At 36.5% G+C, this 22,724-nt stretch overlaps 1 protein-coding gene across 1 annotated transcript in view; it reads right to left on the bottom strand.

Annotated features, from left to right (window-relative positions):
* ANK2 (ankyrin 2) overlaps positions 1-22,724 on the bottom strand; it is a 584,595-nt gene that overhangs the window by 489,111 nt on the left and 72,760 nt on the right. The window contains exon 2 of the mRNA XM_086407163.1: positions 20,729-20,789. Coding sequence (XP_086263289.1) covers positions 20,729-20,749 — 21 coding nt within the window. The 5' untranslated portion in view covers positions 20,750-20,789. The remainder of the gene's footprint in view (positions 1-20,728; positions 20,790-22,724) is intronic.

Below are 22,724 nucleotides of genomic sequence, written 5' to 3'. Positions count from 1 at the left end.
CCTACTACATGATGAAGTTCCAAAAACATCCCCAAAATAGGAGGTTTGGAGAGCTTCCCCTTGGTTGGTGAACAGTGAGATGTCTCCCCTTCCCATAGGGCTTGCTGCGGGGAGCGAGCTCCGCCCCTGGCAAAGGTCATGAGGAAGGAGGCTTGGCATACGCAAAGGCTCCGCCCTTTGCCTCAGGAGTCTCCCTGGAAATTCTCGAGCAATCTACCCCCCAAACCAGAGTCTGCCTACTTTCTGCTTTGTGCTTTCACCTACACCTCTGACTTTACGGGGGGGGCTGTCCCCCACTACCTCTCTGAAAAAAGAGTTAGCTTACAGCTCCAGTTAATAATTCCTGGGTGTGACAGTGTTTCAACCTACAAACTCCCTTGGAAGTCCTCTAGCCTGCCTGAATAGGTTTTTCCGGCCACATGTGATTGCTCAGAGCCTCCAAACTGAGAGGCAGGAGATGTTCTAAACTGTCTAAATACAGATTCCTTTGAGCAGTTAAAAGATTGATTAGAAATTGTACTGGTGAAGGGATTTTCACTTGTTGGGCCAATGTTTGCTGCTAAGTCTCCATATCCCTTACCTGCTGTGTCCCTGGCAGTGTATTGATTAATATAATTGGTGTAAGTAGTAGCTTTAATGTTTGTAACCTGGGACCCTTGAGTTAATTCTTTTTCTTGTTATAGCCCACCACACCTTTGCTCTGTAGGAATGCAACTTTATCTAATGCTTTTTGGAGGCTGGCGCCTGACTTTAGAATAATCACCTTTAGAGAAAAAGGCCTCCGGGCCAGAAGATGATGCAAATCACCTAAACATTTGCATATGATAAGTTTGCAGGAAGAAAGCCTGGCTTACTGCATGACTCTACCCCTTGCCCCATTATCCTCTATGCATAACTTAAGGTATAAAAACTACTTTGGAAAATAAAGTGCGGGCCTTGTTCACCGAAACTTGATCTCACCATGTCGTTCTTTCTCTTACCTTCTGGCTGAATTATTCAGCCTCTTTTCTACACTGAATTTCCTCACTGAGCTATCCTCATTCTATTACTCTTTATATCCTTAATTAATGTGTAATTAAGCAGTTGTTTCCTGATCCTCGCCGACGCCGTCCCCGCTTCGAATTCCCTGGATCCACCGGGGCTGGACCCCGGCAGCTTGCCCTTTGCATTTCTTCCATCATCCAGTCCTACACCTTTATTTAACAATTTAGGAAACTGAGGCCCAAACATGTGGGTCAGGTGTTCAAGGCCACAATATTAAACAGCTCTCCAGCTGGAACTAGCATCCCAGTCTTCCAGCTTCCAGACCAGACTTCTGTTCCCTCTGCTGTGTGTCAGATAATAGTCCCCAGGCAGATGTATACAAGGACAAAAGACCCAGAGCTGAATTGCTGTGCATTAAGCACTATATATAGGAGATCATGCTGTTTGACATTTTACAAGAAACAAGTAATAAATTCTTGTTAGTTGCCATGGTCACAAACATTTAAACACAGGAACAAATAGAAATGTAAAAATGTGGAACTGTATTTAAAGTCACTCTTAAAAAAATAAATAAATAAAGTCACTCTTAAAAAATCTAATAAAAATTAGAGAGAAACGGTATCTCATATTTCTCAAGGCACCTTACTTAACTCTGAATCAGAGCATATAATAGTGACTATTAAAAAAAAAGAAACCTAAAGCAGAAAATTTTCTCATAAGAAGGCAATACTTAGAATTATTCATTCAGGCTAATCACCATTAAAAGCACTCTGATAACATGGATGTATTTAAATAAATAAGACTGCCTGAATATTTCTTAACCAGAAATCCCTGAGCTATCCAAGCCAAAGTTTTGATTAAAGTTTGGATGTTAAATGTAAAATTTAACAATTTTATATTTGGCATTTAAAGCAACACTGAACAGAAAGTGAGGGAAGGTACAAGGAAAATTCTTTAACCTTAAGTATGTATGTGTGCAATAAGGCATAGCCAGAATTAAAGCAAGTCAACAAAGTAAACATGATGATTCAATTAAATAAAAAAAGAACAGACCATCTTTGATTATCAAAGACCATCTCTGTATTATCAAAGTCTATACACACTGTATCTATGAAGAAGGTAGCAATAAATGGCTTCTCTGTGCCAGTCTGCACATTATTTATAACCACTGTGGTAAATCTTTCAAAATTCCAAGAGAATATAAAATATTCAAGCTGAAATTACTATTCATAACTGAAAATAATGTATATCTGTAATCAAAACTCATTGATATTGCTTTATTTTGTTCAGATTTTAAAAGCATAGCTCTTAATAAAAAAACAAATCTTCTTTAGTACTACATTCTATATCCTCTGATATGTGTGTAATATCTTTGAAACATTTATCGTTTCTTAGCTAATTGCTTTTCCATAGGGAACACGTTTTGTTTGAGTGGGGGAAGGTGTATGTATACATTGATATTTCCAACTCAAATGTCATGAGATCACGTCTCTCACCTGACACCATCTCAGGAGTTGTTGCCAACACATAATGTATTTTACAAATATTCAAGCAAAGTGAGTTGCGTCTCCTCAACATTAGGAATGCAGACTGATTTTGTGTAATATAAAAGGTTTAATCGATATTATTACCATAATCAGAGGTAGCATTGAGTGAGGAACAACATTCTGAGATTAGAGACAGGAGCTATGAATTCTAAACCTAGCATTGCCACTAACTAGCCCAGTGGAAAAGCTTCACTTCTAATGCACTTGAAATAAGATGACTGGACTGAATGATCTATAAGGGTCTTTTCTAGGAGACCTAAAATCCTATAATATTATTATTCAGTTCAGTTCAATTCAGTCGCTCAGTCATGTCCAACTCTGCGACCCCATGAACTGTGTAGCACACCAGGCCTCCCTGTCCATCATCAACTCCCGGAGTTGACTCAAAGTCATGTCCATCGAGTAGGTGATGCCATCCATTCATGTCATCCTCTGTTGTCCCCTTCTCCTCCTGCCCCCAATCCCTCCCAGCATCAGAGTCTTTTCCAATGAGTCAACTCTTCTCATGAGGTGGCCAAAGTATTGGAGTTTTAGCTTTAGCTTCACTCCTTCCAAAGAACATCCAGGGCTGATCGCCTTCAGAATGGACTGGTTGGATCTCCTTGCAGTCCAAGGGACTCTCAAGAGTCTTCTCCAACACCACAGTTCAAAAGCATCAATTCTTCAGCACTCAGCTTTCTTCACAGTCCAACTTTCACATCCATACATGACCACTGGAAAAACCATATCCTTGACTAGACGGACCTTTGTTGGCAAAGTAATGTCTCTGCTTTTTAATATGCTTATTCTACTCTAAAATATAATAAATTTTATTAATATCTGCATGAGAAAATATTATAAGCAGATTGATAGATTCATTAATTAAAACTATTTTTATTTTCTAGACAAAATAATTTTTTCATTAAGATGTTCAATTTTCATTGATGGCAGACATTTTAATGCAATTAAAATTCACTTTTCTCATTTCCCAACTAGAACTTTAGTTTGGCTGCACTTAAATTTTCAAGCATTAGCAAGACACTTAATATGACTAAAGCAAATAAAAGGTTATTTCCTATTACAGAAGTATGAGCAAAATGCTGGCTTATGAGTTTTCTGCTTGCTATTTAGCAAAAATAATGCACTTATTTCATTTGTCTTAGGAAAAATAGACTATTAGAGACTCTATGCATCTCAAATTCTTAGGATTTAGGAAAATTAAAAATAATGTAATATATATCCAAATTAGTTACATTAATTATCCTCTATTGGCTTTCATGAAATAAACTAATTGTTTTATTTCCTCACCTGAAAGTTTGGATTTCAATCAACATTAATGACAATTAATGACTTCTCAAGTTAAGTTTCTATTTAAAATATCATGTTTTTTAAAAGTATAGTTAATACCTATAAAGAAAAACATCTGTGATAAAGAAATGAAATCTGACTAAAGTTAATGGAAGTATAAACTACACTTCCATATAGCTGCTATAAATTTTCACTGTCACCTACAAATTCATTTAATATAAAACATGCTTCTCACATGAAAAAATGCTCAATATCAATAATTATTAGAAAAATGCAAATCAGGTCATGTACATACTGCTATACTAAAAATGAATAAACAACAAATACCTGTTGTATAGCAGATGGAATTCTGCTCAATGTTACGTGCCAGCCTGGATGGAAGCAAGGTTTGGGGGAGAATGGATACATGTATATGCCTGTCTGAGTCCCTTCACTGTTCACCTGGAACTACCACAACACTGTTAATCAGCTGTTACAAAATAAGAAGTTTAAACTTAAAAATTAAAAAAAATTTTTTAATTTTAATTAAAAAAAAAACTGCAATGAGGTATCACCTCATACTAGTCAGAATGGCCCTCGTTACAAAATCTACAAATAACAAATAATGAAGAGTGAGAAGAAAAGGGAACCCTCCTACACTACGGGTAGGAATATAAGTTGGTGCAGCAACTATGGAAAACAGTATGGAGGTTCCCCAAAAAAGTAAAAATAGAGTTGCCATATGATCCAGCAATCCCACTTCCGTGCATATACCAGACAAAACTGTAATTTGAAAAGATACATGTACCCCTACTGTCATAGCTGCACTATTTACAATAGCCAAGACATGGGAACAACCTAAATGTCCATCAGCAGATGAATGGAAGATGCTAGTATACCTTCTAGTATCTTCTATGTGTCTAGCACATAAAAAGCATCAATCAGGGCTTCCCTGGTGGCTCAGTGGTAAAGAATTTGCCTGCCAGTGCAGGAGACATGGGCTTGATCCCTGAACGAGGAAGATCCCACATGCTGCGAAGCGACTAGGCCTGGTGTACCCCTATTTGAGCCTGTGAAGTCTGTGTCCTACAAGCCATGCTATGCAACAAAAGCCACAGCAATGGAAAGCCTGTGCGCCACAGTGAAGAGTAGCCCCTGCTCACTGCAACTAGAGAAAGCCCACGCAGCAACAAAGACCCAGTGCAGCCAAAAATAAAAAAAAATATTTTGGAAAAAAAAAAAAGCATCAATTATGATGTCTGGCTCATCAACTAAAAAAAATCAGTTCTGGATCATAAAAGACCCAAGTCTACTAGCTGGTAGTTACTTGCAAAAACACCATGTCTTACAATAAATTATATCCCTAAGCCAGGTGTCTCATAGACAACATTTTAAAAATATTCTTTAATGGACAAATGAGACTCCAGTCATTAAAAAGTCTATGTTTGGGAAAAAAAAAAAGCTGCTCATGAAAGAGTCTCAACCTTGTTAGTGAGATGTGCCCTCAGCTCATGCTACAGTCAGGGACTGCCTAATTCTGCCTACAGCAAAGCTGATGAAAACGACCCTCTTTATCAATTAGGTAGTGATTTATCAAACTGACTCCACTTACTAATAAAATAAAGCAACAAACAAAACTATAAATCCTCGGATGTGGACGTGGCAATGAGGGAGAGAGCATTAAAAGCACTTAGTGGAACGGTATGAATAATACCAGGCAGTGTTCAAATTAAAAGGCACCAGTAGATTTAGGCCATAAAGTATGATGGACTTGTCTTTCAGTTAAGCATTACTCAGAATTAAGCAAGAATTTCCCACTAAACTGAGGAGCGCTGACTCTATAAAAAGGCCCTCGGCTTTGCTCAACAAAGCCAATATTTTTCCTTATTCCTTATTCTTCATACAGGAAAAACAGTATTCACTTGGACAACAAATGCCATCATGATGAAGGCAACTATAGAAAATTAGTCTCCAAGGTTAGATGTTTCTGCGATTTCCCTTGGCTATTTCCAAGTAGCTTACCCTCAGTGATACTGGGTACATCAAAACTGAGGAGGCAACTGCATTATCTTGGTTCCTCCTTAAAGGAAAATCTGATGAGGTCACTTTTCTGCTTATGCTCTTTCAGGTACTAGTACAGAATATGAATTCATGCAGAGAAAGAAAATATAGTGAATTATCTCTACTCTCCCCTCCTGGAGCCCAGAGCATTCTTGAACCACAATCTTCCAGGCACTCTAATCCTCTAAGCTTGTCTGAGTCTCCAAGTCCTTCTCAAGACAGCTTCGATAGCAACTTTCAATCAGTTGGAGATGGCCCATGCAATAAACCTATTTATCTCCTGAATACACTGCTAATCAGGAGAATGCTCTGACCAGAGGAGGGTCTGGGCAATGGTGGCCTCACAGGTAAAGCAGAGTCAAAGAAGAAACATGTGGACGGTGCCAGTCCAAGCAAGGAAGTGATGCATGGACCCCAGGTCACCTGCACTCCTACCCTGCTAGCCAGATAACGCTTTTTATGCAGATGGTGTCTTGGGATACCTTGGGTGTCTTAGGCTAATGTCCCTGACAATTAAATTACATAAGTATCTTCCTCTTCCTCTAGTCTCATGCTTACGGAAAAACCTTCTGTAAATATTTGACACCCATATAATTTCATTTGCTTATAGTTAGAATATCAAACTCATGCTGGCACTATTCCAAAGCTGTAACACTATAGTGGAATCCTGTTTTAGATATCACATTCTGTGAGTTCAGTTAACATGAAATTCACCCCTAAGAGATTTACTCTTTTTTTTATGCAAAATCTAATTTTATTTTATTTTTAAACTTTACAATATTGTATTGGTTTTGCCAAATATCGAAATGAATCCTCCACAGGATCCTACAAAGTAAGGATTCAATACAAAATCACGATGGATTCACTGAGATCTATGCCATCTTATAATCCATCATAACAACCAAACAGCTGAAGTTTATTGCTAATGCTACCTCTTTCTCACCAGACCCTCAACATGGAAAATAGGCCCCCTGTGATCTAAGCCCATCTTTTTTATAATTTTACCTCCTACAGTTAGTACCAACAGCAGGAGTACCACTATGGCAGCGTTGGTGGGGGGGCATAGGATGCATTATATCTAAAGTCATGAAGCAACATCAAAAACAGGAGAATGAGAAATAACATTAGAAGCAGGAGCATCAAAAGCTTATAGAACTGGATGTTAAATGTTATGCGAAGTGAGTTTATATCCAAGAGAGCTGTCAATAAAGAGGTTTTTAGGAGTTCTTTTTTACATGTTGTTTGATGCTGTGCAGAAAGATGGTAGCTGAAAGCAGTTGTATGACTCCTGGACCCTCTACTCAAACCCTGTGCACAGGCCCTGAGGACTCGTTATTCTGAATCCCTTGCTATTCTGGAACTGGCATTTTCTTCATACTCCTGTGCCTTTGCAAACACTTTTCCTTTCCTCTGAAATATCCATTGTCCCTCACTCAAGGCGTCCCTCTTCTCTGCTCCCACAGCATTTATGGGATTGGAATTCAAGTTGTTCGTGTATATCTCCTTTATGATTGTAAGTTCCTTAAAAGCAGAGCCCTGTTTAAGTCATCTTAATTCCACTAAAGTGCTGTAACATTACTCTGTATTAATATATAGTAAGGAAATATGTAATTTGATCATTGAATTATTCATTAAAATACACTGAGTGGAAATCCTGATGCAATATAATGGTTGTAGATATTCTCACATATATTCATTTATTCACTTATCTGACAAATGCGTATTGAGATTTTAGTTTTTTACCTTTTTAATGTGTCAGACCAGGTGCTAGGAATGGGAGACATGAAAGTGACACAATCCTGACCATTACAGTACTCTCTGTACCGTAAGACTATACGGAGAGTACGGTCTTAGCAGCAAGTTGATACTTATACTCTCATTACCAAATTCCTACAAAATATACATAGACTACATATATTTCATTGAAATACTTGTATACTTAATAGATTAAAGGTAGAAATTTTAATTTATGCGTTGGTTATTCATCAAGTCTTTATATATCAATTTCCTCTGCTTTATAACTATAGTTTTGAGTAGAATTATAATGTGCATCAAAGATGATTTCCATAAGTGACCTCACTTTTCAAGGTTTCCATTACTGAGGTTCCGAGTCCTGCTCAGTGGTAAAAATGCAATAGTACATTTAGTGCATTAACCTTCAGTAACGAAGTCAAAGGCAGATCTTTATTACCTATGTCCATAAACTACTAGATCTTAATATTAGCCCATTTCCCCATCAAATCACATTGGAACACAAAAATTCCACAGATTCATGTGTTTGGTTTATTAATTCAGGAATTGTAACGTTTAGAATCCACAAACCAAAAGTGTCATTTGATCTCTAAAACATATATTGGATAGTTGAACAACTTTTTTATTTTGATGAAAGTCATATATCAGTTTTTCTCAATGCAAAGCTAAATATTAATTAAAAACACTAAAAAGTGTACATGAAAGGAAAAATTTTCCATATGCTAATTTTGATGGCCTGGGTACAAAATTCTGTGCTAATAGCCAAATGCTTGGGCTTCCCTGGTGGCTCAGACAGTAAAGAATCCACCTGCAATGCAGGAGACCTGGGTTCAATCCCTCAGTTGGGAAGATCCCCTGGAATGCCAACCCATTCCAGTATTCTTGCCTGGAGAATCCACATGGACAGAGAAGCCTCTCCAGGTTACAGTCCATGGAGTCTCAAAGAGTCGGACGACTGAGCAACTAAGGATATACACAGGCAAATGTTACATTAAGTTACACTAAGTACACTTAGACTTAGTAATTATACTAAGCAAAGTCATGTGCCCAGAAGCAAAACTGCAAAGCCTACATCATGAAAGCAAGTGCAATACCAAAACCTAACACAAACTGAAAAATAATTTATACTATATTGCTATCAGTTTTTAAAATTCAAAATTATTATTCAAGATGAACTCCATCCTATATTCTGCTTTGACAATTTTAACATTCTTTTAAGCAAAATCTGTTTGGAGTCTAATTTTCCTGTCAAACCTGTTCTTGGCAAAGATTTCTTTAAATCTAGTTTGCCATTTGCCGTTTGTTTATCCCAATATGATTACCAAGCTCCATTATGAGCTCCAAGGCACTGAGAATCCTGAGCTTAAGAAAATGGACAAGACTCCTGCTCTGAAAGAGCTTTCTCTAGAAAACAAACCAGGAAATGGAAAGAGCAATAATAACTAGAGAAGAAATCAAAATCTAATTTTTATAGCTCAATTCAATTCACTAAAAGTCATAGACTTATTATCTTGGGAAAAGACACTAAATTTCATCACATCCTTTAGTCTAGATATAATTTCTTTAACTATTCAGAAGAAACTAGCAGTCACTGAGAAAGCCTCAGAAGCCCCAGTGATTACCATTAACATTAATACAGTGTTGCATTAAGCTTTCCAAAAATAGGATTCACATCTTCAAATTCACATGTTCCTTCATGTATCCTCAACAGATCTCACCTCCAAAAGAAGAAACATTATGTTCTTCCTAGACTACCCTAGACTAACCGTGAGTTAGGGATTTGAATGTTAAAGATAACAGGGGTTGGACTGCTCTGTAAGACCCTTATAAGCTCTAACTTACAGGAAACAACAGGTGCCACTGCCTCTCAATCTGAACACGCATATGCTGGGGTCTTTCCCCCCTCGGGTTACAGAAACAACAGTAAGCAAGTGTGGAATCAGATTATAGTTCATGTTAGAAACAGTATGCCATCACATAACTATGTTAATTCTATCATCGACTGGTTGTAGTAAGTGTTACACAAATGGATATTTCATTATGTTTATGTTCAAGACAGATGTGGATTTGAACCCTAGCTATGCCACAACTGATGTTATCCAAACAAGTTATACAGCCTTGCTAAGCCTTGGTTTCCACTTCTACAAGATGAGTATAAGAATCTACCTCAAAGTAAGACCTGCCTGAGGTCCTTAGCAGCAAGTAAGTACTAAAGATGTCACCTATTACTGCAATAAAACATTTCCATTGAAAAGAACACAGAATAGTATCTGTGAAAAGTTCCCTAATATAAGAAAACATAAATACAGAAAACATATCTTGAAGATGTTATTACATCTAAATTTCATAGCAAAGTGTACCATGTTTATTAAGACTTGGATCTCTTTTCAAACTGCAAACACTACTTCTCTAGAGTTTTCAAGCAGAGCTTTCAAGCTACTAAATAAAAATAGCTACATCTGTAAAAGTCTAACAAGTTTACAGATGAGGACAATACAGATGAAAAGAATAAAGGATATGAGAGTTTTGAAAAATTTAGAGAATTCAAGGTGTTGGAATTAATTACAGATTCGAAAATCTAACTGGGAAAATTCAAGAATATGCACTTTTCCAGAGGTATTATTCAAATTAACCCTTATCAAAAACCCTGTTTTAGGAAAATAATTTAAAAGTACAAGCTAAAATCAATTTTCAGCATTAAAATATTCCATTTAAAAGGGGCAGATCTAGATTTGACGAAGTACTCATATGATACACTGGGAAGTCTCTCTCATTCTCTCATTCCCTCCATTTCACATTTCCCTCCTTTTTACCTTGTTTGTTTTTAGAATGGCAGAGATCATATTCATTTAAAAAATTTTATTAAGAATTATTATATTGAGCAAATCTCTTATTCTCTCAGTATCTTAATTACCTTGCTGAGAAAGTAGGAATGATAATAACTTTACCTATTCACAAGGAAAGGAATTATACTGGTCAAAAGATTTTTACAATGAGCTTCATTTTGCTATAAAATTGTACTGCAAAAAGATGCTGAAGTGCTGATGACTGATTATACAAATATTTTATATTATATAAATATTTGTTATTCAGGCAATATTTCAGTTCAGTTCAGTTCAGTCACTCAGTTGTGTCTGACTCTTTGCAACCCCAGGCCTCCCTGTCCATCACCAACTCCCAGAGTTCACTCAAACTCACATCCATCGAGTCAGTGATGCCATCCAGCCATCTCATCCTCTGTCGTCCCCTTCTCCTCCTGCCCCCAATCCCTCCCAGCATCAGAGTCTTTTCCAATGAGTCAACTCTTCGCATCAGGTGGCCAAAGTACTGGAGTTTCAGCTTTAGCATCATTCCCTCCAAAGAAATCCCAGGGCTGATCTCCTTCAGAATGGACTGGTTGGATCTCCTTGCAGTCCAAAGGACTCTCAAGAGTCTTCTCCAACACCACAGTTCAAAAGCATCAATTCTTCAGCGCTCAGCTTTCTTCACAGTCCAATTCTCACATCCATACATGACTACTGGAAAAACCACAGCCTTGACTAGACAGACCTTTGTTGGCAAAGTAATGTCTCTGCTTTTGAATATGCTATCTAGGTTGGTCATAACTTTCCTTCCAAGGAGTAAGAGTCTTTTAATTTCATGGCTGCAGTAACATCTGCAGTGATTTTGGAGCCCCTAAAAATAAAGTCTGACACTGTTTCCACTGTTTCCCCATTCACTTCCCATGAAGTGATGGGACCAGATGCCATGATCTTCATTTTCTGAATGTTGAGTTTTAAGCCAACTTTTTCACTCTCCTCTTTCAAACTTTCATCAAGAGGCTTTTTAGTTCCTCTTCACTTTCTGCCATAAGGGTGGTGTCATCTGCATATCTGAGGTTATTGATATTTCTCCGCCAATCTTGATTCCGGCTTGTGCTTCTTCCAGCCCAGCGTTTAAAGGGCACTATTCAAGTAATATCAGATAATATGGATAGTTACAATGGTATGAACTAGCAACAGTGGATGCGAACAACTATGTAAAGTACTCTGACTACAAGCTAATATTAGTTCTTTTACTGTTACATAGGTAACCTGGGCCTATGTAGTGCATCTTGTTCCAACCCTATATTGACTTATATCAGAAAAGTGTAGATCTGGAAGAAACCTTTGAGACTTCAATGAATATTCAGTCCGTACATTTTTTCCCCAATATGTTTTCCTAGATGTAGTCATTATCAGACCATATGGAATTTTAATGTAGATGTATAGTAAGTGAAACATGGACCCAAACCAAAACTCTACATATGTTTTGAGGGAAAAAAGCTAAATGCTAATTATTTTCCCAGTCACTAGCAATGGCTAATGATGAATTTTGTCACTCTATCACAGATAATCTTCTCTATCACATGACGTTTTTGTGACTCTCCAGTTTCATTACTTTTAGAGTAACATTTACAAATAGAAACAATTTTATTTCAGTGCTACTCTCTTGACACCATCATAACTCTACACTTATTGCAAAGTTCTTAGCCTAATTATCTCAATAGAATTGCTATATTTTCTACCTGCCAGTGACCTTATTAAACAACAAAAAAGTTAATCCTCTCTTCCTTATTCATCATTCTCTTAATAATCATAAAATATTAAGAGGAAATAATAATAATAATTGTAAGAGCAAAATAAGCAAATCTATTTACTTTTTTAATGGTCACACACACAAAACAAAGTCAGGACTAGTAGTCTTTCCACTATGTTATTCCTATTAAAATATATACATATTTCCTTAAAATATATATATATAGGTATGTGTATATTTGAATACATATGTATTAATAAACACTCATTGAAAGAAGATCCCAACAATACAGAATCTATTTATAAAAATTTCCATGTCCACTGACAGAGTCTTATTTACCAAAGGCAGCCACCATCAACAGTTTGGTGTCCTTCAGATATTTACCGTGGCCAGGCACAGCAATAGATTCAAGCATAGCATTGCAAATCTTTCTTTTCTTTCATTTTTCATTTTTTTTACTTTGGCCATCTTTTCACCTCAGAATACATAAATTTATTCATTTTATTTTAAAAACTCTTCATCCACCATCCATTCTTAAAAATGTATGTTCTCTTTTAATATGCCTATAATTTAACCACATTAAATATTTTGTAATACCCCAGCTGTAACTAAAATTTCTACATAATGTGAAAATCAAGGATTTACATTTCAAATAAGTCAGTCCTCTCTACTGTTTTGTATGATTTAACTCTGTATGATTAAAAAAATAACAGTTAAAATATGTATGTTGAATTTAAACCACTTGTATCAAATTACTTTAAATTGCTATAATTTTTCTGAAAGACCATGACATCACTCATCCCATATATTTTCACACAAACACATATACTATAAAGTATATTCTGTATGTTAATATTTATATATATATATATATATATGTAACACATTTTCATTATGCCAACATTTTCTAGAAAATGTTCTTTGGAGTAAACTCATTTCTACTCTTTTATAATGAGAATATTCATTGGAAGGCCTGATGCTGAAGCTGAAGCTCCAATACTTTGGCCACCTGATGCAAAAAGCTGACTCATTGGAAAAGACCCTGATGCTGGGAAAGATTGAGGGCATGAGGAGAAGGGGACAACAGAGGATGAGATGGTTGGATGCCATCACCGATTCAATGCACATGAGTTTGAACAAGCTCCGGGAGAAGGTGATGGACAGGGCAGCCTGGCGAGCTGCAGTCCACGGGGTCACAAAGAGTCAGACATGACTAAGACACTGAACAACAACTCTTTTATAACTTGTTTTTCTGTCATGTAAACAAGATTTGTTTCATACAGATACATACTTAGAGAAATGATGGCATTGGTTTCATAGCAATGAAACTAAAGCAATAAACAGCAAGAAAACAAATGATAATGAAAAAGAATTTTTGGGTAAAACGGCAAAGAGTAAATAAATGTCTTCAAATTAGAAACCATATGGCTTGGGCTTCTGTTAATTATGATAAACTATTTAAAGAACATAAATGAGTATTAAAAATATTTTGATAAAGGTTAAATATAGATTTTTCTTTCAACATTTTTCAAATGTTGCTTCTAAAACCTCTTAGCAATGAATTGTCTTCCAAATATTACCCTCTTTCTAAGGTAAAAAAGACAAAAGATAATTAGTTCCTCTGGAAGTTTATGTTTGCCTGATTATTCTGAGTAGAAAAATGCACATTTGCAGATCTGCCAAGTTCAACCCATTTTGCTGGAGAATTCCCAGTGCACTGGATTTTTGCCAAAGAACTAAGCTAGGCTGTTGAAAGTTCTTTTATCCATCTGCAAAATTTCACTCTCCCTCTGCTGGCGGCCACAGACACCCTTTACAGACACTAGGTTTAGACGTGCAATGAAACACACATTTGTTCCCTGTAAGCTTTTCAACAAAGCACACTTCAGTATCCCCTTCTTATAAGTATTTCACTTTAGAGCAGCTCTCACTAACTGGCATTCACCATTCCCTGTGGAGCTGAATAAAGCTTTTCTATGATAGGCTCTTCCTATAAGATTTGCAACTCTTACCATTATCTGAAGAGTTCAGAAGCACTTCTAAAAGCTGTAAGCATTTTACAATGTTTTCTTTGCACCACTGAACAGCTCCAGCTGATGAAAGCAAAATGAAAAGGGCCAGATGCATGCTGAGAAGGGCATGATCTTTGCTGTGAGATCAGTATTTCCAGCTTTAGTCGACTGAAGGGTAAGGTCCTGCTTTCCTCATACACTTTGCCCTTAAGCATGTGGACTCAGACACTAGATCGCTGCGATTCATATCAGTTTGTGATTTAAAAAAAAAGTTCTCCAACTTGTCCAAGACAAACATGCTTACTCTATTGTTTCCTTGTTTGCAAAATTTTAAACACTAGAGAATATGGTTGATTAAAAAAAAATAAATAAATTTTACTGTTGTGCCCCTGATTATGTGACCAATATATTAACTAATAAAGCATTATTAGCACAGCTAGAATAACTTATACAAGTTAAATGAAGGAATTGTAGGGGTGGGGGAGGCAAATTTTGCTTGGAAAAAAGTAACCAATTAGCTCATTAGAGCTTTGTTCATTATACCAGATATCAATCCTTTCTCCATGGTCTGTGTTGCACATAAACTAACCACAGACTTAGGGACTGATTAGTTCCCAAAAACCTTGTCATGGAGTGAACCCATTCTCGCCCCCACCAAAATCTCTTCTTTTCTTTCAGAAAAATCAGTAGTACTTCAGTTTACTGAGTTTTCATATTCCCCTTCTTTCACAGTGAGGACAGAAAAAGGGACTTTATGCCAACTGTAAATAGATTTAACCAAAACCAAAATAAAATAGGATATAGGATAAAACAAAAGGATATTCTTCAGTTGTAAGAACTGTATGTAAAATACATTACAATTGTACGTAATACAAAGATTATATATCTATTAAATTTAGCCAGAGGGGAGAGAGCATCTAGAAAGCTGCCACACTGATTTGATGCTTAGTAACACTTTAAGGGATTAATATGAACAAATCTAATTCTATCATTACGCCTGATTACATACATTCTCTACGAAAAAAGTATTCCAGAAGATACAGAGCTTGAGTTTGAGTTTTCTGAATTAAAGCAAATTATATCATAGTTACTGATCAGAACAAAGTGTCAATATTCCAGCACTGTAGCAAGGTCTCAAATATTACATTTGATTTATACAAAAGATAAGAAATTGGAACCACTTAAGTATAAAAAATTTGGCATCACAGGCAAACAAAAACACACATTATCAATAATCGTATCAATGCAGGGAATTCTATCCCCTAACATCTGAGAAGTTTATCAGTCTTTGCTACTTTCTCCCAGTAACCCTACACATTTTAAACAAGTCTTGAAAAGCCTTTTGAAAACTCAAGATTGTAAAATTTATATCTGGCTCACATGATATAGTTAACTTTTCAATTGCTATTTCCTTTTGCTACTTGCTTCTGTGTAGCCAGAGCAAGATTTCACATACTAGGAGATACAGATCTCAGTGTGTGATTCAAGGATCAACACCTGAATAGAAGATGTCTGGGCACAACCCAGAGCTGAGCTCTTTTTCCTTCCCCAGGAAATGAATCCTGGAATAAAAAGACAAAGCTCTCGCCATCAATGGGCAGACTCTCAAGTCAGGGACACCATGGGGAGTCCTGAGCCACTCAGAGTTCTTCTCATCTGACCTCACTATTGAAAGTTGTTGGTGGCATAAAGCCCCAAGTGACCTGAGCCATGAAGAGACAGTCCTCTAATCACCACAGTATTTAGAGGAAGGATTGTCTGGAGGCAATGAGAAAGACAGTAGATTCCGAGGCTAAAAATCCTCATTGGACTGTCAGAGTCACTTCTCTCTTGGTGAGCTAGTGGAGTTACCTAACTTCCTGAGAAGCACTCTGGTGTGGAGGACAAGCTGTCTTCTTGCTGTGTCTCAACAGTTGAGGACATTGTTTTCACTTCAGTTACTTCTAATCCCAGCTGGCTGTTGAGTCTGACTTCAGTAGGCCATGTGGTGGTGAAAGAAAATGATCTGGATCTCAATTTTGACTCTACTACACTTACTTGTCATTTACTGTGTGAGCTGGACACATTGCTTAACCTCTGGGAGACTCATCAAATACAAAATCAAGTTACAATATTTACCTCGTTCAGGTGCTATAACTATCAAAAATAACTGAAGTACACAATTTGAAATAGTATGTGGCACAGATACTATTTGTTCATATGTTCAATACTGTCGCATATTAGTTTGACTTTATGACTCTATTAGCAAGTTCTGCAAACTCTAATTTAGCTTTCTTTTGACCATTCCCTGTATCTACCTTATCTATGCTCTAGTTCCCAAAAAGTTATTATTGTTTTCTTTAAAACACCCCATTCCATTTCTATGAATACTGTCAGCCCTAGACAAATCACATCCTAACAGAACAACATCTTTGTAACTTATATCACATACTTTCATGGCTGCTCAAGATCAAGGCAGTTAAATCCTCCCTGCCATAGTCCTATGTCCATTTTTTGATGACTACTCCTGAACTTAGTAAAAGGGTCCCCATGTAAGAACTTAAATTAAAAAAACTAAGTGCCTGGCTTTTCAAACTCCAGATTTGCACATTTATAACAATGGTTTTTATGGAGTTTCCTTGGCCAAAATCGGTATCTACTATCACTAAAATTACCAATATAAGATAATTATGCACTAACAAAGTAATAAAGTCAAAGTAAACACTAACCTGCCTGCTGGAGAGAGAAAAATTATCTTAAAGTCACAGTTAGTTTATCTTAAGAACTTTACATTTTGGTGAAATTCAGTATGGCTGTGGACCACCTAGAATTGTAATTTTCAAACAATGTTCCACTTCAAACAATTGCAACTTTTCAAGCAATGGTCAATGGTGATGTCTCAGGGGATTTACACAAAAGTGGATGAAGAAGGAGTGGAAAGAGGTGACCAGAGCAATTGGGTTCAGGTCCCCCATGCCTACTGGAACCAGAATACTTGTCTTTTTATCTTTATTTACACAGATTTTATTTTTCAATGTGGTTTTGCAGCTAAAACAACATTTGACAGTCCCTCAACTAGAGAGCTCTTTTGAGTTTTATAAAAAGCTCTACACTCTCAAGTAAACACTCAAAAGAACCAAAATGGGAAATAGAAATTTAGAGTTTTCTCATTAAATAGATATATTAACATACTCACAATTCAAAGTCAACAAACTGAAATCTTTCATCTTTGGGCCTGTTTAATACTCCCACAGTCAAACTCTACTGTGCAGAGGACCCAGGCCAGAGTAGGAAGAATATGCCTGAGTGGCTTCAGATAGCAGGCTCTCTCCAGTCATGGCACACAAGACAAAAGTTTTGGATTAAAAAAAAAAAAAAAATCATCTGGTCAAACAGTGTTCTTAAATTTTGCCATAAAAACACCATCATTAGGAGACACACACCAAAAATGAGTACCTGAGAAAAGACTCAATAACGTCTTTTATCCCTTTTCTCCAAGCTGAATATCTCAGATTTCTGATTTTTAGGAAGAAATACTCAACACATAGTTCACTTATAGACACACATATGTTCATGCAAGTTAAGGGAAAACACCACACTTAGATCAATGTCTTCAAATATGGCTCTACTCCAGTACCCTTGCCTGGAAAATCCCACAGACGGAGGAGCCTGGTGGGCTGCAGTCCATGGGGTCGTTAAGGGTCAGACACGACTGAGCGACTTCACTTTCACTTTTCACTTTCATGCATTGGAGGAGGAAATGGCAACCCACTCCAGTGTTCTTGCCTAGAGAATTCCAGGGATGGCGGAGCCTGGTAGGCTGCCGTCTATGGGATCACACAGAGTCGGACATGACTGAAGCGACTTAGCAGCAGCAGCAGCATTATATATTAGATTTAAATAAATCTTCCTACCACCTAAGGCTTGTCATGATCTACAGTGGTCAGTTGAGAATTGTAATCAGATTGGAAACTTCAGTCCACTGATAAAATTTAGGGAATTTGATTATACTACAAATTTCAGTCATTGATACCAACCCAAAGCAATTTTTCCTCTCCCTTTCTCCACAAACACTACTTCAAACTTTTCTTCTTTCCTCAAATCCCTATTAACTACTCTGGCCAGCCACACCCTATTCATAGAGAAAAGAGAAATCTTTGTTGACACTCCCCTACACTTCCTCTACCAAATCTATCAGCCTATCCGTGTCTGTACTTATTCTACCGCCATTGCCTTAGTTACGTGAGGGGCTCCCTGCCATCAGTTACGGGCCATCCTCCTTCCTGCACTGCTACTGCATCCCTTCCTTCCTTCTCACACCTTAAACCTATCCCCTTCTCTTCACTGTTCCCATTAACATTAACACATGTTTGAAACTCTATCATCCCACCATCCCATTCCAGCTACTGGATATTCTTTACTTTTATTCACAGACAAAATTTTCATAAGAACTATCTTCTTGCCAACTTTATCTCCTTACCTCTCCTTATTCTTGAAACCACTCCAGTATGGCATATGCTCCCACCATTCCACAAAAATTTCCCTTGCCAAAGTCACTAAGGACATTTATGTGGAAAATTCCAGTGGGTTTATTAAAGTCTTCATCTTCCTTGACCTGTCTCATCATTCTCTCCTTTTCTTCAAGTATTGGAACTGGTCCTCTGTTCTTCATCATACTATAATCTCTACTAAATTGGTCTCATTTATTCCCACAGTCTTAGTTACCAACTGTGAGACAATGGTTTCCAAAATCTACCATAGATCTTTGCTCTGAGTTTCTAAGACTCATCTATCTATCCAACTGCCAGCTTAGCATTTATACTTGGAAATATCACTGGTATTTCAAGTGAAGCAAATTGCATAATAATATATTAATATAATAAGACAGGGTAATAGCTGCCTTGTCTAAAAATAGCCCAAGCTAATTAGGGCTCTATTATCATTATTAATAAAGTTGCCTAGTTCTCATTTGACATTCAAAAAACAGCCACAAAGTAGAGAAAATTCTTGCTAATTAAACGATCATCATTGGAAAAGAATAAACTTTTTGATGTAAAGCTATTTCCCTAACTTTTTTTAAACTTAGCTTCAAATTAAGCCTCTTTAGAGCACTTGCCCTGGGTTTTGTAAGGTCCTTCAGCAAAACTAAAAAGTTTTTTAAATTGTGGTTTTATACAGACATTAAGCTGACTTCTCCTCTTTTAGTATTCTCATATATCTTCTAGTCACTGGAATGAATTTTTAATTTAGTATAAAGGGACCATACATGCTTCATTGCATCTAAATGTCACAGGTCTGTGCTAACTGCCAACACTGATGGATTCACACAGCTCATCTAACAGTTCCTAATGCAATCGTTTCCCTTGTAACCAGACATCATGGTTTCTATAATATTTTAAAGATTCCTTCTTGAAAATAAAGAGATTCTTCTAAACAAGGTTCATAACTTCAAAAATGAATTGGATTTCCCCAAATCATGCATGTGACAGATATTTAAAACTTTTATATTCTATTATTTCTTTAAGTGCATTATATCCTTCTTCCTCTATTTTATTAAACATTTTTTTCATGTAAACAGAATCTGGAAAATTCTCCACACTGACGCAATCTATTTGAATTATCCAAAATCAAATTGCCTTACCAGCAAACTTAGAGCAATCAATTTTATGAGCAATTCTGAAGATAATTTTTTGATCACAGAAAATAAACCATAAGCCTTTGCAGAAAAACAGACAATTTTGATGCATAAATCCCAATGTATTCACTTTTTCCATTGTATCTAATTTCTTTCCACCATCTCCCTCATTCTACCAATGAATATGAGATAAAGTGATCGATTTACTTATCCTTCCAATCCTAAATAATACTGACAATAATTTCCCAGACTCAGAAAGAAAAGCCCTATCATATTGCATTTCTCATAATTAAAATGTTTAAATTATTAAAACTATAACATCTTTAAATCTGTTTTGCATTGGCACGCATGCTCAGTTGTGTCCTACTCTTTGCAACCCCATGGCTAGCTTCCTCTGCTGCTGCTGCTAAGTCGCTTCAGTCGTGTCCAACTCTGTGGGACCCCATAGACGGCAGCCCACCAGGCTCCCCCGTCCCTGGGATTCTCCAGGCAAGAACACTGGAGTGGGTTGCCATTTCCTTCTCCAGTGCATGAAAGTGAAAAGTGAAAGTGAAGTCGCTCAGTCGTGTCCGACTCTTAGCGACCCCATGGACTGCAGCCCACCAGGCTCCTCCGTCCATGGGATTTTCCAGGCAAGAGTACTGGAGTTGGGTGCCATCGCCTTCTCCTTAGCTTCCTCTGTCCATGGAATTTTCCAGGCAAGAATAGTGGAGTGGGTTGCCATTTCCTACTCCAAGGGAGCTTCCTGACTCAGGGATCAAAACTGGGTCTCCTGAATTGGCAGGCAGATTCTTTACCACTGTGTCACCTGGGAGCCCTTTAAATCTGTTCACACACACACACAAAAAATGTTTACCAAAATAGAACTTACACATTTCAACCTGTGTCTTTTTATAGTATTCCTTCTACAGTAATATTAAAAATACCAAAAGTACCTTTTGCAACATGGTTGTCATTTGAAAGGTCAGTTCTTCATGTCCCTGTTCAGTTACTTACCTAAAAGAACAAAAAAGAAAACATAAGTTTGAAATCATTTCAATTTATCTTCAAGAACAGCTTTCACATTTCTAATAAAAAGTTTTGTAGTAGGCATTGATAAACTTGTTAATAAGAAAACTGTCACTCTATTAGAAATACGAAAAGGCAGCCAAAAATATGTAAATCTTTCAAGAGCTCAGAAAAGTAAGCAAAACAAATTTTAAAAATTATGAAAATGTTCATCTAATTATAAAAAACTTTAAGCGACATTAGTAGGTTTGAGATGGTCAAGATAATTGAGAACAAAATTAAATTGTGTTCATACTTCCAAATTGTTTTTATTGGTTCACATTTAGTATGACAAACATTATTTAGCCAATATGCTTCAGCTGATGCTTTAGTCATAGTCTATATGAAAGTCTACATAATCTATATTAAAACTTCTAAGCTATTAAAACATTATAAAAACAATAGGACAATTTTAGGAACAACAAAAATCATTCTTATTCCACTATCTGAAGTCAACAGGTTTACTTATTCATGTTCTTTCTCTTTTAAACCTACAAATAGGTACTCATTCCAACAGGTGTTCATTTAAACAGGCATGAATATGTTCTTCTTTAAATTGAGAACACATAATACACTATAATTACAAAATACTGTATTCATTTTTTATCTGTTATTTACGCCTATAATTATCCTCCATGTTTGTATCTACTGTTCAGACATGTCATTTTAACATCTGCAAGTGTGTGCACTGCAGTGCTGTTTCAACGGTCATTATCTTCTTAATGAAAAATTGTTGTCACATTTCTATAAATTATCATTTAAGTATATGTGAATACACATTTTTTCATCTCTTTTCACTTTGGTCCTAACTTTTGCTCATTTACGTGTCCCTACATCAGGTAGGATATATCCTTCTCCATTATTGTTTCAAAATATACTTTTACATTCATGCCTGTGTCTTTTCTAACTGAAGCGTAGTACCAATTTGTTGAGAGTTTAAGTCCTTAAATTCCAACTAGGCTTATTAGGACTGCATTCAGTCTATACACAGACTTGATAAGAACTGACATCCTAACAATTATTCACCACGTGATCCATCCCTTATTCAAATCTCCCTTTTCATCTCCCAAAAGAGTTTCAGTATTCTTTGCATAGTCCAGGTACACCCTTTGCTAAGCTCATTCTGAAGTACTTAATACTTTTTCTTGCTATTTTCAAAAGGAACTTCTTTCTCATTACATTTTCTCCTTGATATACATTACTACTGTTATCTCATACACTTTTTGTGTTTATTCTCTTTAGAAAGTTTATTGGCTCATCAAAGTTTTTAACATTTCTCTAATTACATCACAGCTTTTAAAACCATAAGAAAAATTCACAAGTTCTTCCTGAGTATTCCCATTAGAGAAGTTAATATAATTAGACAAAGGTGTTCAGACCAATCTGGAGTTTATGACAGTGAGGACAATTAACATGACTTACTGAGATGCATCTCCAAAGCAGGCTTTGATTTAAGTGGTCCTTCCAGTTATAAACTACATTGCCTCCCACATAATATTCAAATATTTTATACCTTATAAACTATGCTGCCTCCCACATAACATTCAAACATTTTATACCTTTTCATTAGGAGCCTATAAGTGCCAACCTAAATAGTTTTACTGATCAGATTTTTGGATAAAACTTACTACACAATTATGTGGTTTGGCTTTTTTCAGAAAGCTTCTTTAAGTGCATGTGTGCCTTATGGGAGAAAAGGCCAAAGCAAGGGAAGTGTGATTTAATAGGAAGAGCCTGGCTTTGGGATCTTATTGGTCCAGTCTCAAGGTCTGACTTGGCCACTTGCTAACAATAGGCCCTTTGCAAATGGCTTAACTCTGAGCCTGAGTTCTCCTCCTGAAATGAGGTTAGTTGGGGGCTTAGACATAGGAGATAGTATGTGCC

This window comes from Bos grunniens, chromosome 6 (assembly GCF_055505025.1).
Source record: "Bos grunniens cultivar Pamir isolate PY7600 chromosome 6, Bosgru_T2T1.0, whole genome shotgun sequence".
NCBI classification, from domain to species: domain Eukaryota; kingdom Metazoa; phylum Chordata; class Mammalia; order Artiodactyla; family Bovidae; genus Bos; species Bos grunniens.
The sequence above is the reverse complement of the archived record's forward strand: the minus strand, read 5'-3'. Positions and strand labels throughout refer to the sequence as shown.